Raw genomic sequence first — 26,565 nt, forward strand, 5'->3', positions numbered from 1 at the left:
AAATGTTAATAATTCTTTTTCACTAAGTTCTTGGCAGTGCTTGGCTTTAGATTGCTTGTCATAACTATGGAGATTTTCGTTAAATTCCAAGCGTGAATTTTGGCACTGTAATTTTGTAAGTTTTGTTTCGTCTTGTATGCATCTGCTCATCCCAGGGCCTTACAGCATAATATCTGCCATGCCTGTGCATGAACGTTATATTAATTTCAGTCCTTTGTGATAACGGTGTTTTGCATATTTACTTTTTTTAAGCAAAATATTGTTTGAATGGCGTGTCTCCGTTCTTGTAATAATATACAGCTCGCATCAGATGTTACTTATCACGAAAAAAACATCAAATCATGATGACAAACCGATGCCCTTTTGACCTTTGTTGAATCAGACAGCCGTTTGTTGCGCCTGCTCTGTTGAGGTCTGCATACTGCCCTGTTAACACGCACACACTTCGCTCTGACAACCGACCCGAACTTTCCAGTAAGAAATTTTCATCCTAATTGCATTTTTTGTAACGTTTATTTGTTTAAAATATTTTTTCGGTTTAGTAGAAATATTTTTTTTCAGTTCAAGTGGGCGTCTTTCAAGTTTCAATAGGTTTTACGTGAGCATAGCACATTACCGTTGCGTTACACATAGTTTTCCATATTGTTTGTCGCCAACATGGATGAATTTGATTATGTTACAGGTTACAGTCGTTATCTTACGCTTAATAGACATATTATTACTGACTGATATGGTGTATTGTTGTTGTCATTAGGGTACTCAAATACAGATAGCTGGTTTGAGTCAAACCAAATTAGCTCTCTAAAAACAGAAACCACTGTGTTAGTTGGGGAAAAAAACGAGAGAGAAAAAAATCGCAGAGAAAATGCTTTTCAACATGCCAGCTATGTACAGAGGTATTTGCAGCAGAGTTCCAAACTTGTTGTGGTATTGGATTTGAATTTCTTCAGATAGAGACATACAGATTACATACCATATACAACGGCTAATTAGTTTATAATTGCAGGCAAGTTTTCTATACCCTGTGATAATGTCACTAATATTTTTATAATGGTATTATTTAATTTAGACAATATCTGAGTGAAGTACCCCTGATAATACAAAATTAATCATATAGCATATTTTCTCCTTGTTTTGTTAAACGGATTTTACAACACAGATAATAATTTCCTTTTTGTCATTTTTTTTCAATTACGGGACACTTCAAAACATTTTTAAAAAAGGGGGGGGGGGTCCCCATTCATTTGATTGACCCCTGTTTGATAAATAATTTTCATCATATTATAAATGTATAACTTATGAGTTAAACCTGCTAAGTCATCTTTCGCTGTCCTGGTACACAGTAGTATCCATTGTATTCCAATATTTCCCACAATACACTGACCTTCCATAATGACAGGTTTCAACCAGCTATTCAGCAGTTAAAATTTATTTTACATGGATAATTTTATATCTGTGTGACACATGCATATATTGTGTAATGTTGTGGCCTTGGAATTATATGCTTAATGGTAGGTGTCATTGAAACTGCATACGTACTACAAGACTTCATACTGCATATAAATTATTGTCATTACTAAGGGAGATTTTCCAAATCCTCTTAACTGAGCTTTTGAAACCAGCCATTGCTGTATAACACCATGCATCATTACTGTCTTCCATGTCGGATACTTCAGTTTGTTCTCTGACGTTAAATTTATAGATTTTATGTTGTATGTTTTCGCTGTGATCTTTCTGTTGTCGTCATAAACCACTCAGACTTACAGTTGATAAATTGTTATCACTCGTACAAATGCCGAAATACAAAGAGAGGTTAGCACGACATGTGTACCTTCATTATTAATTATGGCTCTGTGTATACATATATGTAGAGCCTGTGGTATAAATATAGATACTAGTAAACACAGGTGACATTTATGATGACGACTATAAAGTACCAGGAGAAAGTGAAATTTTGTGTTACCGGTGTTACGGTAGTCAATGTTTCTATCTTTAATTTATAACATAGAACTCAATTACAAAAGAATTCATTGTAATACAGCAGACTGTTGTAAACTATATCACATGTTAAAATATAGAAATTTGTCTTGAATGTAATGTTTTTGACATGGTAAGTTGTTGAATGTGATTAACAGCAAGTTTGACAAATTACAGGGCAAGTTTATGAGCAATATTATGTGAAGTGTCATTGTGTGTCTTGCTTGAGGTGTTTCCGATAGCTTGTGCTCATATTGACTTAAAATAGAAGTTAAGTGTAACTTGATTTAAAACTTAGGGTATATTTTTTTGAATTCTCAATTAAGCTTCCATCATGTAGCACACTAACCTTTATATATGACACAGGAGTGAACCCTACGAGACACGAGTGCATTATTATGTAAGGAACTCTGTACTCAGGGTATTTGCATGAATGCCTGAGTGTGTTCTCTGATATGTTCTCTGTGACCATACTTTTACAAATGAAGCAAATGAATAATTCAGCCGTAAACACCATAAGCATGACCGCAAATACCCCTGCATATCCAAACTCGTGTTCATACGTCATGGGGTCACCATTTTGTTTCTATTACTTATGGTTATGTTTGTCTGTTCTTTTTAGTGCGTATGAATTTTAGAACTTTTTACACATATAACCGTCTATCTCAATCTCGCACGGTTGTCGTTCTATTCCATAACATTCAGATATAGTCAGGTTTATAACCAACTATGTCAAGCCTAGCATACCTTGAAAAATAATTTTTTTTCAAAACGTCGCATTGCATCGATTTATTTAGACTTTCTCACGCGTTCCTTTTCGAACACTATATGTTCAAGTGTTTTCATGTGCATGGAATGCTTATAATATGCTTATTTGTGTATAGGTATACAATCTATGTTAATTATAATTTCACAGTGCAAATACCAATACATGTAGTATCATGTGTACTATGAAAGGAAGTAAACTGGTACATACATGTAATGTAATGATGCATTTCGTAACAATATCAGTATATTTTAAAAAATCAGTCCTTCACTGACCAGATGGACATAATTGTGTTTAGAAAAGAACTCCAGTTTAATACTCACTGCATGACTTTGATCAGTTATGGGCCAACCCATGTCAGATGAAATCAGATTTTTTTTTTATTTGGAATCAATTTTTGATGTAGGTATTAAACATGATGATATAAAATGGCGATTATTTTCTGTGTCATGACATGTTTCTGACCTGCCAAATTGGCTCTCATAGTGAGCACTGTTTGAAAAAATTTTAACCTGTGTATTGGAATGTTCCCAGTGTTTTTCTAAATCCAAACAGTAGTCATCCATGTGACAGTTTTCATCATATAGAGTTAACTTACAGATCCAATTTAGTCATAAGTTCCATTTTCTTAAGGAGAAAATTTCCAACCTGCTAAATCCAGCAGATTCAAATTATATTACAATATATGTACATTACCAACATATCTGTTTGATGACCTGTAAGGTCAGTGTTTGTGGTCGGGGCGTGAATTTAACTCCTACGCTTGGTAGTCAGATTTAGCCAAGTGAATACTTTCATCTACAGTTTTCTATTGATATCCATTAATCTAAAACTACCACCATGTAAGGGATGATCGCACAATGTCACACAAGCTCAATAAACAAACTTCATTTGTCTTCATTCCTTTAAGGGGTATTGGGTCTGGCATCAAATTGATCAATGCTATCGTTGAACTGAATTTTCGCACTTCTAACCAAAATTTTGAAAACTTTCACACCTTCAATTATAACAGGTTCTGTATTTACTACCAAGATGTTGATAAGTTGATTAAAATTGACTTCAAATATGATATACAGTATTGGGTTTCCAGTAGTATTTTAATGTGTTTACCATCATGTTTTTACATCGCATCGACCGTAGTGGTGTGACCGCTACAATTTTCATCATGGTTTACATCATATACAAATGTGTCAATGTTGCACCTGTGAACGTTCATTCAGGGGGAGAAGGAGGGAATTTTACGGAGTTCGTTTATTGAACTTGTGCGACATTATGTGATTGTCCCAAAGTTTGGTTGTTTATCATGTGATGTTTATTAGTCTATATGTGCCCTGAGCTAACCCTAATTTTGAGTGGTGTTACGATTATAGTAGACTGTAAGATATGTCGTGACGTGGGTTGGCCGATGTGTGAGGGTGCCCCGTCACGGCGTACTTTACAGACTACAATTATAGTTGTTAAACCCCAAATGTCTGAATCCCACAGTCTTGGATTAGTACTATATCCTATCAGTATTGTGGAATTACAAGGGTTAATTTGGATCATTCCTTTGTCCAGGACCAGCTTTGTCTACTTTCTATCACTCTGCTAGTCTAATTCCTATACGGTATCGTTAATTGATTTATACCAGGGCCTCCACTCACAGTATAGTCAAAGTCATTACTCTAGAAGTCCTGAGATACATGAGATGCAGTTTAAAATTCATCCACAGCCACCCACACAGTCCCTCATAAAGGTCTAGTGTTTATTGGGGCAGTTACATAATGTCCACAGTTGGAATTCACTGATTGGATGAATAACTTTTTGTGCTGATTGAGGGGCTTTGACCAGACGTGGTTTAGTTGGAAACAATGTTGGCATCCAGACTATCACTCTGCCAGACTACTAGTTTTCAAAGTAAAATATTAATCCCAATTTGCCAACATTTTACTTTAACAACATTAATGTTAATCTAGTTTGCATTTTTAAGAGACACTACCACCAGTAATGCATATTTTCTGTGTCATAAATTTTCCTATTTTTAGTACTCTGAGTATAGCTGTTAAAATCAATTGTCATTCTATACCCACAAAGCTGGTCATATTTTGTTCTCGATTACAGGAAAACACTTTCAATGTATGAGGTGGCACCAGATGTTTTGTAACATTTGTTCAGGGATAGCCATATAATGTTGTCTCCAAATATGAATTCAAATGCAGAAAATATGAAATGTTTTTTTAATGTAACTTGGCATTTAAGGCAGGAAATGGTGCAGGTTTTCTTCTGTATTATAGCTGTAGAAAGTCATACGGTTGTAAGGAAATAGAAGGTGTATAAAATATTTCAATTATATTTAATAAAAGTGGTATGTTTCTTTCTAAAGGTATTGTTTGCAACACTTTTTTTTTTCCAGGTTGAAATTATAAAAGAAACAGCAAGGGAATTAGCTGACCTTCCACAGGAAGAATTCAGGGAAAAAGAACAATTTTACATCAGCATGAACTCTGTCACTGACCCTGTAGACAGTGGGCTTTGTAGTGTTAGTAGCACCAGTAGTATACACAGTCAGGACTATCTAACTGAAGAGAGTGACATATCCAGAAAGGGACTCAAACATTCAGACTCTGTAACCAAAGATGAAAACGATACATGGGAAGGTGAGCAAGAAGGTGCACCATTTGGATACCCACCGTCATTTCCGGCTGTGATGAAGTCAGCCGCTGGACTCCTAAATAACGGCAGTACCAGTGCAAGTATTACTTGTCCTCCAGCTGAACCCATCACTGAAGCAAACCTCATCCAACAAGTAGAACAGCAGTTGAGTACAGAGAAGTCTGTACAGCAGAGTGAGGAGGAGGAGAATAGAGGCTATAGATGTGAGGTGCAATCCAGCGAAGATATGCTACATTCTGGAGATGGGGAGGTCACAGGTGATACTGGAACCGCAAAGAAAAAGAGGAAAAAGAAGAAAAAGAAAAAGAAAGGTATGTGAGTTATGGATTACTCTAATCTTTGTGGTGGAAATATGTCTTTGTGGACTGTGGACTGTGGTTGCGAGAGAAGAACTCGATCTTAGAAGACATCTAAGTTGTATAGTCAAGTGCCGCAACACATTCAGAGATTTTCGTCAATACTTTGAGACAAAAATGTTTGGATGGAAAACTTGTATCATGCATGAGGTGCCATGAATCTTACTTTTACATGTAGTGTAGCTTTAATTTTGGTGAGATGAAAAAACATCTAACTTCAAATCTGAGGATTAATATTTTAAGACAATAGTTTTCAATGTAGTAGTATGCCTAGTCTACGTTTTGTAGTTCCAAACAGGGACAGTATTACATATTAAAAACGTCATCACTTTCCCAGTCTAGTCAAGGCCCTGACGAAAGGTGTTAATTGTGGTTCTACATTGTGGTTCTACCCCATAGTGAGCGAAGTGCGAACGGCGCATGTCAGTAGTAATCCATCACAAATTGACAAGCTGTCATCATCATTCTCATGTTTCTAGGAGCTAGGATGGTCCAACCAGGACTCCACCTCTGAATATGTAATACTGTCCCTGTCTGGAACTAGACTATAGTATGCCAAAATGTGGTACAGAAATTAGATTATGGACGTATTCTTTTCCTTAGTTAATACATATATAGCACATTTTATCCAATACATCATAGACCCTAGAGTTAAATGGTTCACTCCAAGGTCTATGAGTACACCATATACCAATAGCCAGTTTACAATCCAAACTCAAGATGCCAAGGATTGTGGGATCATTTGTAGTTTGAGTAATTTTGAATCTAGAGTGATCAGAATGATAATAACCTTCCTGCGAGGGGTGGGTAAACAAGACTAGACTATTTGTTTTTCAAAATATTGTGACAAAACTGTTTATAATTGTGATTGCTGTAATATTATTAAATGAATGAGAGTATGTTTCCCAGAATGCACCATTCTTGAATCATGATGTTCAAGATGGCAGGTTCATGACCTTGCAAACCCTCCATCTTGAATGGTGCATTATGGGAAATATGAATATGAATCAATCAGTGTTGTAAAAATATTGTCATATTCTGTGTAATCACAAATAATCTGGTCTTGGGACCCTTACAGGAGGACTATTCTATCGATCACCCCAGATTAGGTACTTATGATAAGGGTGAGGTTTTTTTTTTTTTTGTTTCTCATCTCCAATGGAATAGTCAGGCGGGGCGGGTGGGCGAAATAAAAAAAAAAGGGGGCAAGAAAAAAAAATCTATATTTTTTCAGTTCTATTCTCTCTCCTTTCTGTCCTGTCAGGCTCTCTACAACTTATTTTCTCTTCTCTTTATTGAATTCCTTGTTACAAGTCTCTTTCCTTCATTTTAGCAAGGTTGACAAGTCCGTATAACAACTTTGTAAGAAGATGATTGAATACTTATCATCCTGATGGGTGTATATCTGTAGCCATGAACTATTGTATGATATTATCAGGAGTACTAATACATTCGTCTTATTAATCAAAGTGGTATTGCCATCGTTAACAAGTTATTTTCAGATTTTCCAATTTGAACTTCAGTGTGTAACTTTTTGAAACACTTATTACATGATTGTCATCAGTGTGCGAGATGAATTTTTATTTATATAAATCATTACTTCTATGAAACATTTTTCTTCAGTGTGAACTTGTCAAAATAATCCACCAGATAACATGTAAACATTTCTAGAACTCAGAACTCCTTTGGGATTTACTGTTTAAAAGTAATTACAAGTAATAATGTAAACATCGGAATCATGCATGTCATGGGTCATGAAGTCGATCATTTCCCCGATGATACATTGTATAACTGATTTAAAGCTAAAAACTGGTCAAGAAATTAGGAATGCAGTATGACTTTTATCAATTTTAAGCATAATTTTGAAAATGATGGAAATATTCTGAGCTATTATTACATTGCAGCAAAATGTACTGCGCGACTGTATTAATTTCGAGCCCTGTCCCTCATCAAACCTCAACGGCTTCAGCCATGATGAAAGACACATGCTGCTCTGATGTAACAAAGGGGTGGGGGTGGGGGGGGGGGGGGGGTAGACGGCAGTGTTCTGCCAAGGTTTCCAACAAGTGGGGACAAAGGCCCCTTGTTGCAAAAAGTGGTGTCATTTGACAGGGAGTGGGGTCAATTATTATTGTCTATGAAATATTCATATAAATTATCCCAGACCACTAGAGATACTGTGGTCTGAGATATTCCATTACGTATAGACCGTTACCTAACTACATAAAAAATTCCATTCATAATAACAGTTCCCAGTAAGCTATTTTTTGAAAATTGTGTACTACACATTACACCTTAGAAAAAGAAGGCAATTAAGATTATGTAATTTTAAGTCATTTCTACAGAGTATATTATATATTGTTTAGAAAGATTGGACAGCCAGTTAGTCACAATTTTTAATCTGAATATCAATGAATAGCTGTGCTCAAATTTATAATTCCCTTTTTTTCAGACAAGGACAAAGAACAACTTCAAAATAAGTCACAGTGAACATACGATTGAATAAAAACTTTGAGAAATCCTAAACTTGTAACCACTTGTTTCATTTTTAAAATTGTTAGTACACTGCTGTGTTTATTATTCCCTCTTCAAATTCATGACATTTTGAAGAAAAAAAATCCCTGACTTTAAAAAGTACCAAATGTGAACGAAAAACTTACAAATAATAGTCAAACAAACTTTAAAATAATTTATTTTTTATTAATTAACCGTTACTGGCTGTGTATCATGATTTGGTCCTGCTATATCAAATGACAGCATAGCTAGTTACATACTGTAAACTTGATACGGAAAGCTGACATTAGGTGTCCTTGAAACTCAGAACTTGAATCTTTAACTAAAACTATCAACAACGTCAAAGTTGGGATGCTCTGTAAATACCACATTATTTTTTTTCTGATTTGCACAACAAGTTCGTTCTTCATGTGTGACCGGGCGCACATGCATCGGCCGTCTATAGTGGCCATGCCAGTGATCACGCATTGACGATTCAGTGCCCAACATTCACATGTCACTGTCAACATCATGCAACAAGATCCCCCAACACAACTTTTTCGGAATCAAAATACACATGTACTCATTTAATTTAACCCATCAACAAATGGAAATCACAACCTGTCCCATAAATTTGGTTTACTCAGGCTTCTGAGCTGTGGCAGATAGATGTTCCTCGTTCCGGTAGCAAGTTCAGTGTTTCGCACACGTCAGTGAGTAGGTCAGAGGTCACGACAGTGACGATAGACAAAACATGTGAGGAGAGACGTCCATTTCGACGTCTCATCTACTCCCTCTAATGTTTCAATTTGTAGATTAAGTTTATAAAAGTTGATCTTTTTGTGGCATTTTTTATGTTAACAATAGAACTGTGCGTTGTCACTGTATCTTATATGATGTCAACAAAACTTTCCCTTATGCAGTCAGTATACTTCTTGTGGGATTGACGTCGAGTCAGAGCCTGGCCTGGTCCGGCCGTGGACTTAGATAATTTTGATGTCTGCCGTAAAATGACGCAAGGTGGGAAAATTATTGCGTCATTTGTAATTTTAGGGGGCCAATGTCGCATGGTCGTGGCCTCGGCAGAACTGGTCTAAGATGCCATGAGGAACCTTACAATTTTGCTGTGCTCAGGGGTCGGTCGGAAATAAAAAAACTTTTTTTTTTTCTGATGTCGGAGCTGCAAATTAGGGTCGGTCGGGAGATGAGAAACAGAAAAATAAAAAGGGCCGCCCTAACTACAGATAATCCCATAGTTCGTTGCCTCTTTGAGCGTGCTCTGGTTGGAGTATGTAAATTAGAGGAAGAGGTGACACCAGATGACAACATATGTCCATAGCAAAAGTGCGCTATGACAGAAGCAACGGAGGTTTCGGCTTTCTGATATAGATGCAAATTAAAACTATCATTGTTACATGGTGATAAAAGTTATTGAATTAACAGTTTGTTTAATCACACTCACAGTAGGGTGGTGTTTCTGATGACTTCCATGATCTTGCACTGTATGTTTTGGGGACTTCCAGCGTTTACACTTATATCCACACAACAGGGGCTCATCTATCGCCCATTTGTGTAATCCATCATTTTGAACAACATTAGTTTTACTATGTGTTTTACTTTGTGTCTATCTTACCCCTGAGTATGTAAAGGTATCAAGGATAACGTTTAATTGCTTGTTTCTTGATAGTCATGGATGATATACTTGTAAATGTAATGAGTATGTTTGAACCACTCTCTAACTAAGACAATGGTTGCGTTTGCATTCCCCAGAAAAACACCAAGCAGGCTTTTATCCAGGCCTTTCTACCAGGGGCATTATGATTAGAAAATTATTAACATAACAATATAACACTTTGTTATGCTAATTTATCACTGCTCTATGATTACTTTCGGGGGGGGGGGGGGGGGGACGACACTGACCTACTAATTATATGGATGCCTTTAATTTTCTTTCCCCAGTGAAGGTGCTCAGGCCTCTATAGAATTTTATTTTTTGAAGACCATAACAATAATGTCAGCAAATGATTTTAATCATTTTCTTTCAGACTAATGCATATGCGCTGACCTTTACATGATGTGTTAGCCTCCAAGGGAGAATAAAAGCTTTAGACTTTAAAAAGAAAATGGGTTTATTTTGGTTTCTCATAATAGTTGATAGCTCGTCACAGGAAATGATCAATCCATCATTTGTCATATACCCTCGTTTTAAAAACATTGAATCAAAAGTCTCTGTGACATAGTTGTCAGAATACCTTGTTCCGTTTGATGAGGCCAAATGAAATTTGTCTGATTCCTGTAACCTAGCCTCACTGCATGAATATGATTGCAAAATGAAAATGTTGTCTGATTCGTACAACCTATATTGTGGACCTGCTTGCATGACCATGACTTCAACTTGATTCTAACTGTTGTTGCTTCATCCCAGCTTTGCAAATATATGTTGACGTTCAGAATTTTGGTGATATATAAAATACTGTATTAATTCAGTTTCTTACTTGTACTAGCAATGTGACTTCAGTTTTCCATTGAAAAAAATGCATAGATTACAATTTTGTAAATTTTTTTAAAAATTATCCAAAGTGCACATTTCATCCTTAAACACTGTACACAGGGACATTCAGCTCCCTTGACTATACTATGAACTGTTGTGAATGCAATATAGCTACAACAGTCTGAATGGAGTCACGGAAGCACAATCTGTCATACACTGGCAGACTAGCAACAACCCTACCTTCTTTTTCACTTCCAACCGTGATATGGTGTGTAAGGTGATTCTTTGACAATAACGAATTTGGCAAATATCATCACGTTACCTTTTTGGAATATAGTTTTGAAGGGACTACATAGCATTTGAAATTTTGGCAAAATTATTACCAAATCTAGTGTTTTATTTAAGGGCGGTAAGTAGGTAAAATCTACCGGGGTTCCCACATCATTTTACCGGGGTTCCCCACCAAAATTATGATACATTGCATGGGAAGCACTACCAGTTTTACCTCTTTCCCCCTTTCTGTTACCGGGGTTCCCAAACCTTAGCAAAACACTATATCGCATCACAATGATACTTTCTACTTTTGAATTTAATCAACTACACTTACAGAGGGACAAATGTCTATATTTTTCAAAATGAGACCATTGAATGGTCTCATTTTGAAAAATATAGACATTTGTCCCTCTGTAAGTGTAGTTGATTAAATTCAAAAGTAGAAAGTATCATTGTGATGCGATATACTACTAATAATAATGATAATAATAATGGTATATAAATACCCATCAAATGCCTTTAACAATGAATGTCATGATCATAGTGCTGTAAAAAATTTAAAACCTATTAAAAAAACCTGTCACCACAATGGCCCTTTATACTTTCCTCTACTCTCTTGAGAGCATACAGTCCATGTACACAGCCTCTGTAAAAGCATAGGGTAAAAGTATTCACCTTTACACATGAACTTCTGTTCTACCAGGTCCCATTTAATTAAACAGCTGTGTTGACTGGAGCACAGTCGTTCAAAACTTTACCAAAGGACTCTAGCTATTTATACAAACAAATAACAGCAGCAAGGCTCAAATCAGTAACCTGTAGATGTAGATTCCAAGCCCATAACTCTAATTATTAAATTAAATATGACTCGAATCCATCTAAATTATTGATGCAATACTATATTCATTGTAACAGTCAGAATATAGAAAGGATATTAAAAAAGACAATTTCTGTTTACTTACATGTTCACCGTACCTATGACTATGTACATGTACGAGTATCCCATTACACTGTACATTGTACTCATGCACTGCACTTGTTACCTATCTACTTACATACTTACCTACCTACCTGCTAACCAACACTGAACCCATGAGGGATGGCCCTACTTGTGCACTGCACTTGTTACCTATCTACCTACTTACTTACCTACCTACCTACCTGCCAACTAACACTGAACCCATTAGGGATGGCCCTCACTAGACATCTTGGGAGATATGTGTTTATATACTAGTATGTAAAGAACTAGCCAGTATAAATGAAGATTATTAACATACCTACCCACCCACCATAGTGTTCAAGGGCAGAGTAGATTCAGAATCACATCTGCAGGCAATCTGACTAAAATAAAATGTAGTAAACTTGGTGGGATTCATTTATTTATCTGTTAATTTTATTGTTGTTTGTTCTTTTTAGTTCTGTGAGCAGGACGGCACCTTGTACCTATATCTGACTCAATACCATAGGAGTTGTATTACTTAAATGTAGCCAACAAGAATCCATCTTACAATATAACACTTAGTGTTTGAAATTAAAACAAAGAAAATCACCAAACAATAATGAAAACGTCATTGTCTGTGCTCAAGCTCTTTTCGAACAGTGTTTTGAAATACTGTACTCGTATATTTTGGCACATTACGCGTTCTCATTCAAATAATTTTACTCAGCACTCCCGTTTTGTACGAGAACTCCTATGGTATTGTGTCAGATGTAGGTATAAGGCGCTCACAGAACAAAAAAAAAGAACAAATGACAATAGAAATAGGAACCGAGGTAAATTATCATGTCAAGTTCGTACATCAGATTGTAATCAGACTTCCCTGCATGCAAAGGATACGTTTACGTGTGGGTATTGTTATTTCTAAATTTATCTTATGCATATTTGACACAATTTTGAAATATGCAATTCCGGAAGTGTTTTTTTTTTTTACAACATGTATGTCCTATGGGAGGCATACAGCACAGGAATAGTAAATAAAACTGTGTTATGTATTACTGTATATATGCTGGTACACTTGATATTATTAGCTAGCCACTCCATACAGTCTCGCCATTTCACAAGGGTTCTTAATACAACATCACCAAGTGCAAGTAAAGAACATGTACAGACACCATTATTACAATTTATGGCTTTTTATTGATGTCATTTTATAGTGTAGTTAAGTACTACACTATAGGGACCTAATATATTTGTATTACACATCATTTATTATGAACAGTAATAAAGTCCAAGTCAGTCGTTCTAGTTATTGCCATCTGAATTTTACAAAACAAAACAGCCTGTTGTACCACACCCCTGATACTAAGAAACGCTGACGAGATGTCAGCAAAAATTTGGCGATTTATTTCCAATTTTTTGACGGAGTTGAAATTGTCATTTGATATTATGAATCCAGAATCCATGAACATTTATTCTCGAATTTGAATTCTGTCTTTTAAATTTTAATCAAAGATTAAGCAGTTGACATACTGAGCTTAAAGTGGTTTTCCAGATTTCTATCGTATCCTAAGTTATGTCATATGAAGAATCACTAATAATAATATGATTTTGTACATACTGACACATATTTTATCATTTCTAGTCACCAGGAAATCTGTATCACGCTAAGCAACCCACATGAACAGTTGGGTGCGTGTATAAGTTTTTATGACATCAGAAGGTGTTATTGACATTAAAAGTGAAGAATTACTCATCATGACTTTAAAAATGAATAACCACTAATATGTTATTCTTTATACTTCATCATTATAGTCACCAGGAAAGCTGTATCATGCTTATGCAATCTACATGAAAAATTAAATAATTTTGGGTGCACTTAAAAGGTGTTACGACATCATAAGTAGTTATGGCATCATGATCTCAGAAAAAACTACTGATAACAACATTAGGGTTAATCTGACCTCATTTCAATGTACAAATTAATATGAACATAAGTTTTATATATCATTGATTGCAATGTTAAAATGTTGCCAGGATATCATTAGATATCATTTCCCAATATTTTAGGTCCTTTAGCCAAGGGATATATGAGTGACCTAAGGGTCCGAGGTACTATTAAGTCACTAGATGAGTAGTGACAGACCCTTTAGGTCGTGAGTAATTTTTCCAGTCAAAAGAAGAAAAATATTGAAGAATAATATAATTTACCCCCTCAAGTATAATTATGAAAAAGTGATAGCGATTAGAACGTTTCAACTCATATTTGTACCACTGTAGAACCAGTGATGTAAGCACAGGTTGTCGTGACATAGAATTACCAGGGTGTATAATCTATATTTTAAGATGATATCCTGGCTTGTGCATGGTATAATTAGATGTTAATTATTCCCCAATATTTTTTCTTCATTCAGCCAAGGAAAATATGAGTGACCTAAGGGGCCTGGTCACCATGAGTTTGAGTTGTGACAAAATGAATATTTTCCAGTTGAATGAAGAAAAATATTGGAGGATAATGTAATTATACCAGTGCCAGTAATATAAATCGGGGAAAGCAATGGCAGTTTTGAACGTTTTGACTCATACTTCGAACACAGCAGAACCAATGACATAGTCACGCATTGCAGTGACATAGAATGATCAGAATATATATTCCATATTTTTTGTTCATCTTGGATTGTGCATAGTATAATACCATAATATACAAACAGTGCTAAACCTCAAATATGGGATATCTATCTGAGTCTTGGAATTCCTTTATCAAGACAACATGTGTTGTCATAAATATTTAATATAAGAACTTTATATTAACAGTTAATTTATTAGTATTTGTGTGCAAGGGACATAATTATTATTAATTTACTATGTACTACCTTAGTAATAGTAGTAATTTAATTCAGGGGACTTATAATTCCTGTATTAATACTCAGCTGGTCAAAGAAAAGTCTCAGCCATAGTTATGCCGTTCTATTGTTGTATGCTGTACAAATATCAGTATTGCTACATGTATTCAGTTGTTCAGTTTAATATGTATTGAATTTCAGAAACCTAGATATTGCTCACTATTTTACATGACAGGGCAATCCTTTAGCTGGAGATTGTTGGCTGATGAGTTATGTAAGAATTATTTATTAGGTAGAACGTTCTCTTCCCCTCCCCAAAATATATTTCCGTTAATCTTGTTCAAACCTTGTGAAGTGTTATAGAATGAAAGGAAAAGTCAGACTTATTTTTACCTCTAGTACATTTGTATTGATTACAGCTATCAACTTAGAGGAAAAGTCAGACTTATTTCTGTTTTTATTGATTACTGCTATCAACTTAAAGGAAAAGTCCAGTCAGACTTATTTCTACCTTTAGTACATTTGTATTGATTTATACTTCTATCAACTTAAAAAAACAAACGATTTGGATGATAAAATAGCATGTCACCCGGTCAGTAACTTCTTCAATTTTGAAATATTGTAAATTTAGTGAAAATAGAAAAATGTAATTGCCAGCTAACTATATCATGATGTTAATATATATATGATGTTAATAACATCAGCAATATTATTGTATTGAAGAAAACATTTACAGTCAAGATTAGATTGTACATGTATGCACAATCTGATTAAAATCCAATGGTAGAGTACATGTACATGATGCAGTTTCTTTTTGGCTGTTAACATTTACTGTCATTTGTACTTTTTTGAGCACCCATTACATACATCTGACACAATACCATAGGTTTTCCTTAACCTAATCTCATACTTTCGAGCAGCCAATCGGAATCTGTCTTACAATAATAAAACTCTATGTTCGAAATTGAAAGAAAGAGAACCACGGCATCAAACAATAATGATCACATTGTTGTCTGCGCTTTGTGCCCGTGTTCTTTTCGAACAGAGTGCTCTGAAGTACTGTACCCATATGTATTTTTGGTGCATTGCACTTTCTCATTCGTTGAGTGAATTCCCTCAGCACTCTCGTGTGGCTTGGGTGTGTCAGATGTATATAACAGGTGTTCACAAAAGAACAAATGTCAGATAGTAAACGTAACAGCCAAAAAGAACTCATACCATGTACACTACATCTGATTTTAATCAGATTGATGTATGTACATGACATTACTTATATGTATTTTACTTGTATCACAACACAACACAACACAACACAACACAACAGAACATTAATTCAGTTGTAGAAAATATATCATGCCATTGGACTATCATAGCTTCATGTCACAAAAAATGATACATGCTTGTTTTAAAATCTGGAACTACAGGTTGTGTACACATATCTTCATACCTTTTTTTGGTGGAAATGTCATTATTTCCATACAGACTGCTATAATTGATAATTTTACTCTTTCTGTGTATTATCTATAATACCACTCATAAGCCATGCTGAACATGTTCAAACACATAATATGGAATTTATACCCCAATCGTTCTACATCAGACAATGTGTGTATACATCATTTGTTTTCCAGTCCTTGAAATATAAGTCAAAGCATTAAAAAGAGTAACTATTATTCTTCCCAATATTTCATAAATTATGCTCGCACAGATATAATTACATTATTCCCCAATATTTTTCTTCATTCAGCTGGAAAATACTCATGACCTAAGGGTTTTGTCACTGCTCATCTTTCAACTCATAGAGACAAAGCCACATAGGTCACTTTTATATTCTTTGGCTGAACGAAACAAAATATTGGAGAATAGTATCAAAATACCCTGGAACCACGTCATGTGACGTCTTCTAGTCATGAAAGATGAGAGAGGTATAAGTAAAGGAGAAGACTCAGCTAATTATCTCATATACTAAAATTACATTCATAATTAATGTTTAGTGTCCTAGCGTTAGTTCAGATGTTAACAAACATTTATCAAGTGTGAATCAATACAAGGACATCAGTCACTAGTTGACATTTTCAACCCTTGTAATCCACAACATTCCAAGATATGGCTGTATTAAAGCGTGACCCTTTCTATTAGTTTTATGTTTCTCATCACAGTGGCCATATGGATGAGGGTTTGGTATTTATTTTGGATTTTTAATTCATAAAACAATATTACCAATATCTACTTGAAAAATCAATGTGAAACAACATATGCCAAGTCTTTGTTTGTAACTCAATAAATGGCTAAAAGATTAATAAAATATGTAAAATGTTTGTTATTGTACATACTCTGACAAACTTTTTACACATTTTTTAACTTTTTTGCAAAGTATTTAGATACAAACACAGACTTAGTCAATGTTGTTTCACATTGACTTTTCAAGTAGGAAGCCGTGATAAAATTGTTGTATAAATCAAAAATCAAAAATAAATACCCAATCCTCATCTATATGGCCAGTTTAACACCTTTAAAATAATGGTTGGTTGGTTGGTTGGTTGGTTGGTTGGTTGGTTGGTTGGTTGGATAAAAGAGGAAGAAAAAAATGGAAAAATTGTATGTGCGTGTGTATGTTGTGATGCTTTCAATTCTTTGTGTGTGACGTTGATGCCCTAGAAATGTCAATTAAATTTGAAGTCACTAAGAAAGTTAAGAAACATTTCCTTAAATTAATACTAATAGTCTCGAATTTCAGTGTTGCCATCAGTGACCCAATAATCTTTTTTACCCTGGCCATAGAGGATGTCAATCTTTTAAAATGATTTTGTTGAATCAAAGATATATAGGATCAGTTGGGTCATAGGAAACATAAAATAAAGAGAGGCCGCCCTAAGCTAACTTTGTAAGTCAGTTTAGTTTAGCTCACGCTTGTACACTGACGGACATGATGGAGATGTTTGTTTCAGGTACATGGTTGCCCTTTGACATTTCATTTGAAATGAATCATAGTTGTACACTTGTAAAGCAACTGCCTTCATGGTTACACGATACCTTTGACTGTAAAGATTACATTCAATACATTCAAACGCCCACTTGTCAGGACATAACGTCTTTAAATTCATAACAAGCCTTTGGGGAATTATGAGTGGTATTTCTAGAAAGGTTCCACTATGGCAAAAGAAAGTGGGCAGAAGGCTAGATGTTGTTACATGCGTTCATGTTATCATGTATGCAGATGTTGTTGGTAAAGTTCATTGGAATAGTCAATATATGTACTTTGAAGTAAATATATTTGTAGACTACTTTTGACAGACCATCAACTTGTATTACAAGAGGAAATACAATTAGATAGTCATCTCAGAAAAAAATTACTGGGTGCTGAAGGATTGACTTTTCACTATTTTGTATTCGGCAATGTGAACATTTCAAGGTGTCTTGTATGTATAGGAAATGTTGTCTAGACGCTCGTATAAACATCAACAATTGACTTCACAGCCAAAGAAAATAACCTTTATCAACACTCCTTCATATCTTTGCATACACACACACACATATCATGTGCATGCAGTCTCAAATACTAAATTAATTTTCCTCATATCATGCACGCAATCTCAAATACTAAATTAATTTTCCTGAAATTGTGTGCTTGTAGACCGTGAATTATACATGTATAGTGATATAAATACATTTAATGTTAGGGACGATCGCAAAATGTCACACAAGCTCAATAAGCGAACTTTGTTCAATTGTGTTTACCATCTGATCATCTCAGTAAATGGGTTCATAAGGTTGGAACTTCATGTTTACCATCATGATTTTACATAGCATCGATCATAGTAGTGTAACTGCTACAGTTTTCATCATGGTTTACATCATATATAAACATGTGATGTCGTTTAGGGCGAGAGAGGAAGGAGGATTTGTCTTAAACGAACGATGTTCATTTATTGAGCTTGTGTGACATTGTGCAATCGTCCCTTATGTTATGTTGATGATACATGTACATCTAGCAAGGTGGACAGACAGTGTTTACTTACAAATTAATTGGGCCATGTTCCCCCTCTCAGGCTTCACTGTCTAGTCTAGTATTAAAGAACAATGTTTTTTTGAGGACTACATTGTTAACAGTACCTTAGTTTAAATTTGAATTCATGTTCAAATATGCAGTAGATGTATGTTATGTGTGCTTCAAGGTCCAACATTTCACAGCTGTAAAATTTGCATACTTATTGAAGGTCACTAATCAATGAGTCTAGTATGTGTGTGGCTTTTGGATTGTCAGTAAAAACTCTGAAGTCTGTTGTCGTAAAAAACGCTAGGCCTGTTTGCAGCAATGATAGAACATGTTTTTTGTGTGTGGGCAATGTTTCTAAGGGAGGTCATCAGTCTATGTTTTGCTTAGTCATAAAAAAACTCTTTACTACATTGGTAGAACATATTTTACAAAAACCAAAAATGCACCAAAGCTGAATTCATAGTATGTTTCACAGTCTGTTTCGGAGGAAGTTCACTATTGGCAATGAGTCTATATTTTTCTCTGTACACGTAAAGCAAGAAGCTTCTGCCGGTATGTGGCAATGGTGGAACATGCTTTATAAATATAGGAAAACAGCTGGTGTGAAAATCACTCTGGATTTATTATAGTAATGTTGTTTCACATTCGCTCTCAGACACTACAGAAGGTCACCAGTGAGTCAGAGTATGTATAAAAACATTCGCTTTGTCATTAAAATGCTTTGTCATTAAAACCTATTGCGGCTCTGTAGAAGGTGTTTTCTGAAAGCAGAAAACTACTCAGACTGGCTGATTGTGATGATGTTTGGCAGTCTGCAGTTATCATTACTGAGTCTTATGTTTGGCTGTACTGGAAAACAAGAAGCTTCTTATATGGCAAGGTATATTCTAGATACTACACGTGGTATATATCGAGTAACCTCTTTACCAGAGAGCTCTTGAGATGCACGGATAGCACTAGACTGTGAGGGTACATTACAACGGTGTCTTATGAAAACAGCAAATTACTCACTCTGCACTGACTCGTAGAATGATGTTTTGCAGTCTGCTTCTGAGTAATTGTAAGGTCACTAGTAAGTCTGTATTTGGCAATTTTGTTAAACAAGAAGCCCTTTTATGGTAAAGGTAGAACATGTTTTAATGAAAGCAGAAAACTATTTATACTCAGGCTCATACTGACAGTCGATCTCTTAGCTGTGCTTTGAATCAGAGAATATGAAGGGAAATATTATTGAAACCTTTATATGTGAGCAATTACTGTATTTAAAAATCTAACTGCTGTCATATGATTTCTAAAGGTCAACTTTAAGTGGTGCACTAAATCTGTGTAATAAAATATGTGGTCATTGAACAGAATATAGTCATCAAATTTGTTTGATATGGGAAATTTAGTGTATAGAAATATTTTTCAGTCAAACTTTAACATCTCAATAAATCAAAAACAGTTTTTATGGCTCAAAAAATTTTTAAAAAAAACATTTGACTTAAAAAGAGGTGAAAGGATCCCCATTAATCATATATAATTGGTGATTCAATCATTACAAATTAAAGACATCGTATTAAAAAAGAATAAAATTGTCATTTAGTAGATAAATGGTAATAAAATAAACACATTTATCAGTACAACAAGATGAATTGGTGACAGATTTATAATGTAATGTAGTATTAAAAACAAATATCAATTCTATTTAGTTAAAGCCCCCTGTAACTTTGAATTGAATTATTTTTTCCCTAATTTTTGTTATATTTATGATGTTGTGCATCTTAAATTAAAAGCATGATCAATCACAATTAAGCTGTATTGTCATCTGACCAATTTATAATTCGTTGATGAATAAATGATCAGTCAGGACTTTTTATTCTATAAATGTCTGGCAGGAACCCTGAAAGTACTTGCTGTAATTCTTGGTACCTGCAATAGCATTTGACCTCAAAATAGAACAAGAAGGTTGACTTATTCTCATGCACGCCTATAGTAATGCATGTGAAGCGTGTGTTATGAGGTGGAAGTTATGGTTATGATGCACCTAGGCAGTAATATTTTATTGCAGGTATGGAGAATTGTTTCCAATAGTCATGTAAGTTTATATACTATTTCTGTAACAAGTTTGCTATGTTGAAGTGTATACTAATGAATTTGTAATATTTATTACATTCAGCTGAAACACCAATGGGCTATGTCCATCCATCCATCCATCTGTCCGTCTGTGCATGTGTGTGTGCATCTGTGTGTCTATGCGTCTATAATGCGTTATTTCTCAGACACGCAATACCCGATTTCTTTCAAACCGGCACAAAGGTGACATGTCATTTGGGACATGTGTATCACTTTGTTTCGTGACATATGCAAATTTGTTCGAAAGGCAGCCATATTGGGAGTTAAAAATGAAAATAAATATTTAAAGCATGACTCAAAAACTAATACATAGAGACTCCATTCAAGTGTCTCTCTGGTACAAGCTTTCCTTTCAAGACCTTGACCTTCAGAGTCAATTATCAAAATCCAGCTATTTCTTGACAGACACCTTGTCTTATATATTTGTTGGCAATTTCTTTTAAATGATGTGACATGTTGACAGGTAATGTAGGAGAAGAAAATAGACACAAGGTTTACTTTTAGTGCTCATCTCTTTTACTAAATGATGGCAAGCTATTTCTCGCATATTGCAGACATTCTAGCAGTCATGTGTGGCCAATTTCTTTTAAACAGATATCTGAAGGTAATGCAGAACAAGAAATATATATATGATATATCCTTACTTTTGGTACTCACATATACTTTTAACTGAATGGTGGCCATATTTGTAGTGGACAATCATTCAAGCGTCTATTCCTATATTATTTGGTGTAAACTGTCTTTCAATATCTTTACCTTTGACTATGATTTTTAACTTTCAGGGTCAATTATCAAAATCTGGCCATTTCTTGCATATCACAGACACTTTTTGGTTTTATTTGTTGCCACTTAAATCATATCTCCATTTAGTCAGATAAAAATAAAGTATTTGAGGGGACTGTGTCTTGTTAGTACATTTTTTCACTTTTTCAGTATAATGACAATAGAAAAGACACATCTATTTGTACGGATGTATATTCAGCCTGTTAACCTGTTGCATTAAAAAAACATATTTTATTTATCAAATATGTACATTATGCATAAAAGAATACCATATTTGAATAAAATGATATATATACATGTATATATAATTTACAGAGTACCGGTAAGATGAATTTTTCATAGAGATATAAATTTGACTTTGAATAAACTGGACTTGATTCCTACTTTAATTTTAGTTATTGTTCCTTTTTTTCAATTCAGTAATCATTTATACGGGTATAAAATATATTTATTTATTTAAATATACAAATGTACTTTGCCTTTGTACATAAAATTGTATGTTTAGGCCATATGATATTTGTCATGAATTCCTTTTTTTTTTCAAGCATTAAAAAGGGAGATACTGATATTTTTTGAGTGTTTACATTTTTTCGAGTCATGACATCTCTGTTAAGTGTGTTATTTTTGTAAAAATTGATTTTCACATCATTATTGCAATATTTTTCTGAAACTACGTAAACAAGGTCAAGGGTCAGGATGGAAAAAACTAAGGAGGCGCTAGAAATCAAACCACACAATTTATTTGTTTTATTTTGGCTGCAGTACAAGGTGCACAAGTTGTCGTATAGCATCGTGTATTCTCATCGAGAAATAAATTGAATTGCTGCTACCTTTTAATCTGACCATTTTATTGATATGCGTTCAGCCATGGTACATTTCTCTTGACGATGTTGAATAATTTGTACGGTCCACTTAATTCATGTATGAAATATACATGTACTATGTCGTTAAAAAAATATATGTAGAGGTTAGGCCAATTGAGCAGGTCACAGGGGTCAAGTATTAAAGCATGGGGGATTTTTAAACGAACTGATATTAGCAAATGTAATGAAGGGGTAGTCTGTGTGATAACATATCTTATAATCTCATCTGAGTCTGGTTTTTGAAGCGCAATATGCTAACGGCAGTCTGACCACATTACATTATTAAGTGCATAGCAAAGTACATTTATCTGATTCGTTTTCCCAAAATTTAATCAGAGATACAGTTGTGTGTGAGATTAAGGAATGGGCTAATGTTGTTAAATGATTTGATTATCCAATTAATATTGGTGTAAAATAATGATAGTTAGAATCTGTTTGGAATAGTTATTACCATTATGCATATATCCACAGCTGAGTTAATCCCCAAGGGTCCATTTATTTTCATGCAGCAGGCAACATCTGCATTCATCTGTACATGTTCTCTGTGTAATTATGCATACTATGTGTCGCTGCCTGTACTATATGCAAGGTCAAAGTTCAGGTAGTGTCGTTGTTTCCTTCTGTTGTGTACCACATGCTGGTGACTCAGACAGAAGAGGTCTTCACCATCAAGTTGGATATTAGAAGGTGGATACAAGAATGAAATGAGCCACTAATGTAACGATCAGGTTAATCAGTTATAGTATGAGGTAATATACGGATTTATTGGTGCTTATTGTTTTGACAGGCGTAGATTTACCTCGCAAATGAGGAAATGGCTGCTGCAGGGTGAAATGCCATGGACGTTGTCAGACTGAAAAATGTGATTTATTGTATCATGCAACATTCTGACATAACTGATTTGCATAAACACGCTGTACAGTTTTTGCAGTATGTTCCAGGGAACAAAAACCAGCCTGCTTTGCCCATTAGTCTTACGTCCTTGAGACAAGAGCCCCCAATGGAAGAAAGGTATGGTAAACATCTTGTGGAATTGTTCACATGGACCAACAATGTGTAGGCAGTGTCTGTGACCCACAGTCAATCTTATACTCTGTCAAGATTTTGAGGTTGCTGGTAAATTAAATTGATAGTACAATGCTACTCAGGGGGAATCTAAAACGGTCTGTGTTTATGAAAATTGAACGCTGTAGTCAGATATTCACAGGTGAATCTGTTGTGGGTTGTTCTGGGACCAACAATGTTGGCTCATCAACAGTCATTAATATACATGAAGATTTGAGGTAACGTTTTAAGTGGTTCAAGGGGAATTCTAGTCTCCGTTTGTGAAAATTGAATGTTGTAGTCGGATATTCAAGTGAATCTGTTGTGAGTTCATGAATATCATATGTGTATGTATGAAGGGTGTATAGAACTGTCATCTATGATATAGTGTCATGTGTGTATAGCCTGTATCAAGGGTCACAGATCGTAAGACTTAGTAATATCTCTGTTTCCACCATTTTGACAGTCTGCAAAAATAGAATGTGAATCCTGTAGGATCACATGTCGTAAGTAATTTATCTTTTTCACTGTGTTGAGAATCTACAATATAAAATGTGAATCCTAAAGAATCACACATCTTACAAATTGTAAGTATTATGTTTGTTATCACCAATTTGTCAGTAAAATGTTAATCCTAAGGATAAGAACAACAATAGTTTTATTTTCCTCTAACTTATAGGATTGCACATAACGTGTCTAGAATGTGCAAATTAATATAATAATAATAATGATATGATCAGACATCATAAGTAATATGTCTGTTTCTACTGTTTTGACAGTCTTGGATGTAAAAATACAAATCCTACATGTATAGGAACAGTGATGATGAGTTCAAAAAATGACAATTCTTCTCCTATATGTATTGTAATATGTGTAATGTGGTTTTGACAGGTCTAGAGTATGCAATTATAAGGGATCTCAAATGACGAGTTACGTTTCTGTCTCTACTTATAAAATATAGAGCCTACAAGATCACAGGTTGTAAAATGTCTTACTGCAGTTTTGACAGACTGTGGTATAAAATACAAGTCCTGCAGGAACACTAGAGCGTATAAGTAATCTACTGTTTGAGTCTACATTATATAAAAAATGCAACCCTATAGAATAACACATCATGATGCGCAATATGTCTATTTCGACTGTTTGAGTCTACAATATACATGTACGTGACAACCCTATATAGAATCACACCTCACAAGTACTGTACAGTACAATGTAATGTGTCTAACTCTCCAGTTTTGACACTCTTGAATATAAATACACAAATCCAGGTACTTCTCAAATCTCCGAGTCGTCTTATCCCTAGACCTTCACAAGAGAACTATGAATGAATTTGAAGTACTGCAGCAAGGTTTTTTTCAATGCATCGAGGAAACTAGGTCTGATTGCAAGTAGCTCTAGGCAATATATTGACATGCATTATCAACATTTGAGATCTTGATAATGGTGTGTAGTCATACACTGAAATGTGTACAAGAGCTTTAATTGTCATTAGATCTAGGTTGTCATGACAACAAGTATGCAAATTAGCTGGACTAATAAATTTGTTATACCAGTGGACGTTTACATCATGAAAAAATCATCATCACGTGTATCAGATCAGTCTTTATTATTATACTGTACAATAGTGTAACATACTATATTTTCGTACAGGAATGATTTACCTCACAGAGTGCAATTATCCTGGATTTGTATTTAGATTGAGGAGAGATATATTTTAGGGGTGCATTTAACTCACCTCAATAATTTGATCATAAACAGTAACATGTGACACAATATAATGAGAGTATTTAAAATGAGAACCTACTGGTTAATTTAGTACAACCCATACTGTGTTGATTAACCATTCCAATTAATCTTTGACTTCTTTCTCTTTTCTATTAACATTTAGAGTCCTGTTAATCATTTTCATGCTTGTGTGTATTCCAAGAGCTTATTCTTCAGGATAAGGCATCTATGTAGTCATTTCAGGAAAACAATGGGAATTCATTAATATGAAATGTAGTCCATTGTATGTTAATGAACCACCATGGTCCAAGAATAGTTTGAATATAATGGGAGTATTTGACATGACATGGATGTGGTTTATGTAGACTAAAGGCTATCTATGGCTTCAAATCTCTTCTCATGTCTAGCTTGTTGAGGTGCTGAGATGAAATTTCAAAGTTAAATGAAGCCATCCGCACAGTCATTAACATCATGTCTTTGTTAATTAATCACAGAATTATGTCCAATGATGAGTTAGTATTTATTGTGGACAGTTGCATCATGTCCAAATATGGTATATTTGTCAGTCCAGGCTGCTACTTATACATTGTTTACATCATTCTAACATTTGGGAGTTTATTTTGATATTTGCATGAACAACTTTTGGTTCATGCTTTTTCATTGAGCTAGACAAGGTGGAGAGAGATCTTGAGATTCAAAACCATGGATAGCTAGACAAATACGAAATTGATATGGTATGTTTGACTTTTCATACATTTTTGTACGAGATTTATTTGAGTTCCACCATATTGATTTGAACCTTCATAATGTAATTCTTGATTTAGCAACAACAGGCATTACAGAGAGGGCTATCAGGAATGAATGTGCCCATCTGTCTGTCTGTCGGTTGGCTGCCATCTTTTAGCCATGCAAATTTTAGTTTAGCTCAGAGACTTGGATATCTGGCTTGAAAAATGTTGTTTGCCAAAGCAAGCCAGGATGTCAAGTCAGATAGACAAGTGTCTAGGTAAAGTTTATTTATACTTCAATGGTTGAAAGGATGCACACTGTAGTGAGCATATGTGTACATATGTGCTGCATGCAAGTATAAGATACAACACTCATGCCACACCATCATCAGCCAGCTATTACTCGCATGTTTTAGAACCCTGATAGGGCTGAACAACACAACATATCTTACAGTCTACATGCAAGTCTTACTGTGACTTTGTTGAACCTGTTAAGAATTACAGAATGGCAGCCATTCT

General features: G+C 34.7%; 1 protein-coding gene across 1 annotated transcript in view; it reads left to right on the top strand.

Moving 5' to 3' along the window:
• Positions 1–421: 421 nt before the first annotated feature.
• Positions 422–26,565, top strand: part of LOC144449729 (uncharacterized) — a 33,202-nt gene continuing 7,058 nt past the window's right edge. Inside the window, exons 1-2 of the mRNA XM_078140307.1 lie at positions 422–474; positions 5,136–5,706. Of these exons, the coding sequence (XP_077996433.1) occupies positions 5,220–5,706 (487 nt within the window). The 5' untranslated portion in view covers positions 422–474; positions 5,136–5,219. The remainder of the gene's footprint in view (positions 475–5,135; positions 5,707–26,565) is intronic.

The sequence above is a fragment of the Glandiceps talaboti genome, chromosome 18, assembly GCF_964340395.1.
Source record: "Glandiceps talaboti chromosome 18, keGlaTala1.1, whole genome shotgun sequence".
In the NCBI taxonomy this organism is placed as follows: domain Eukaryota; kingdom Metazoa; phylum Hemichordata; class Enteropneusta; family Spengelidae; genus Glandiceps; species Glandiceps talaboti.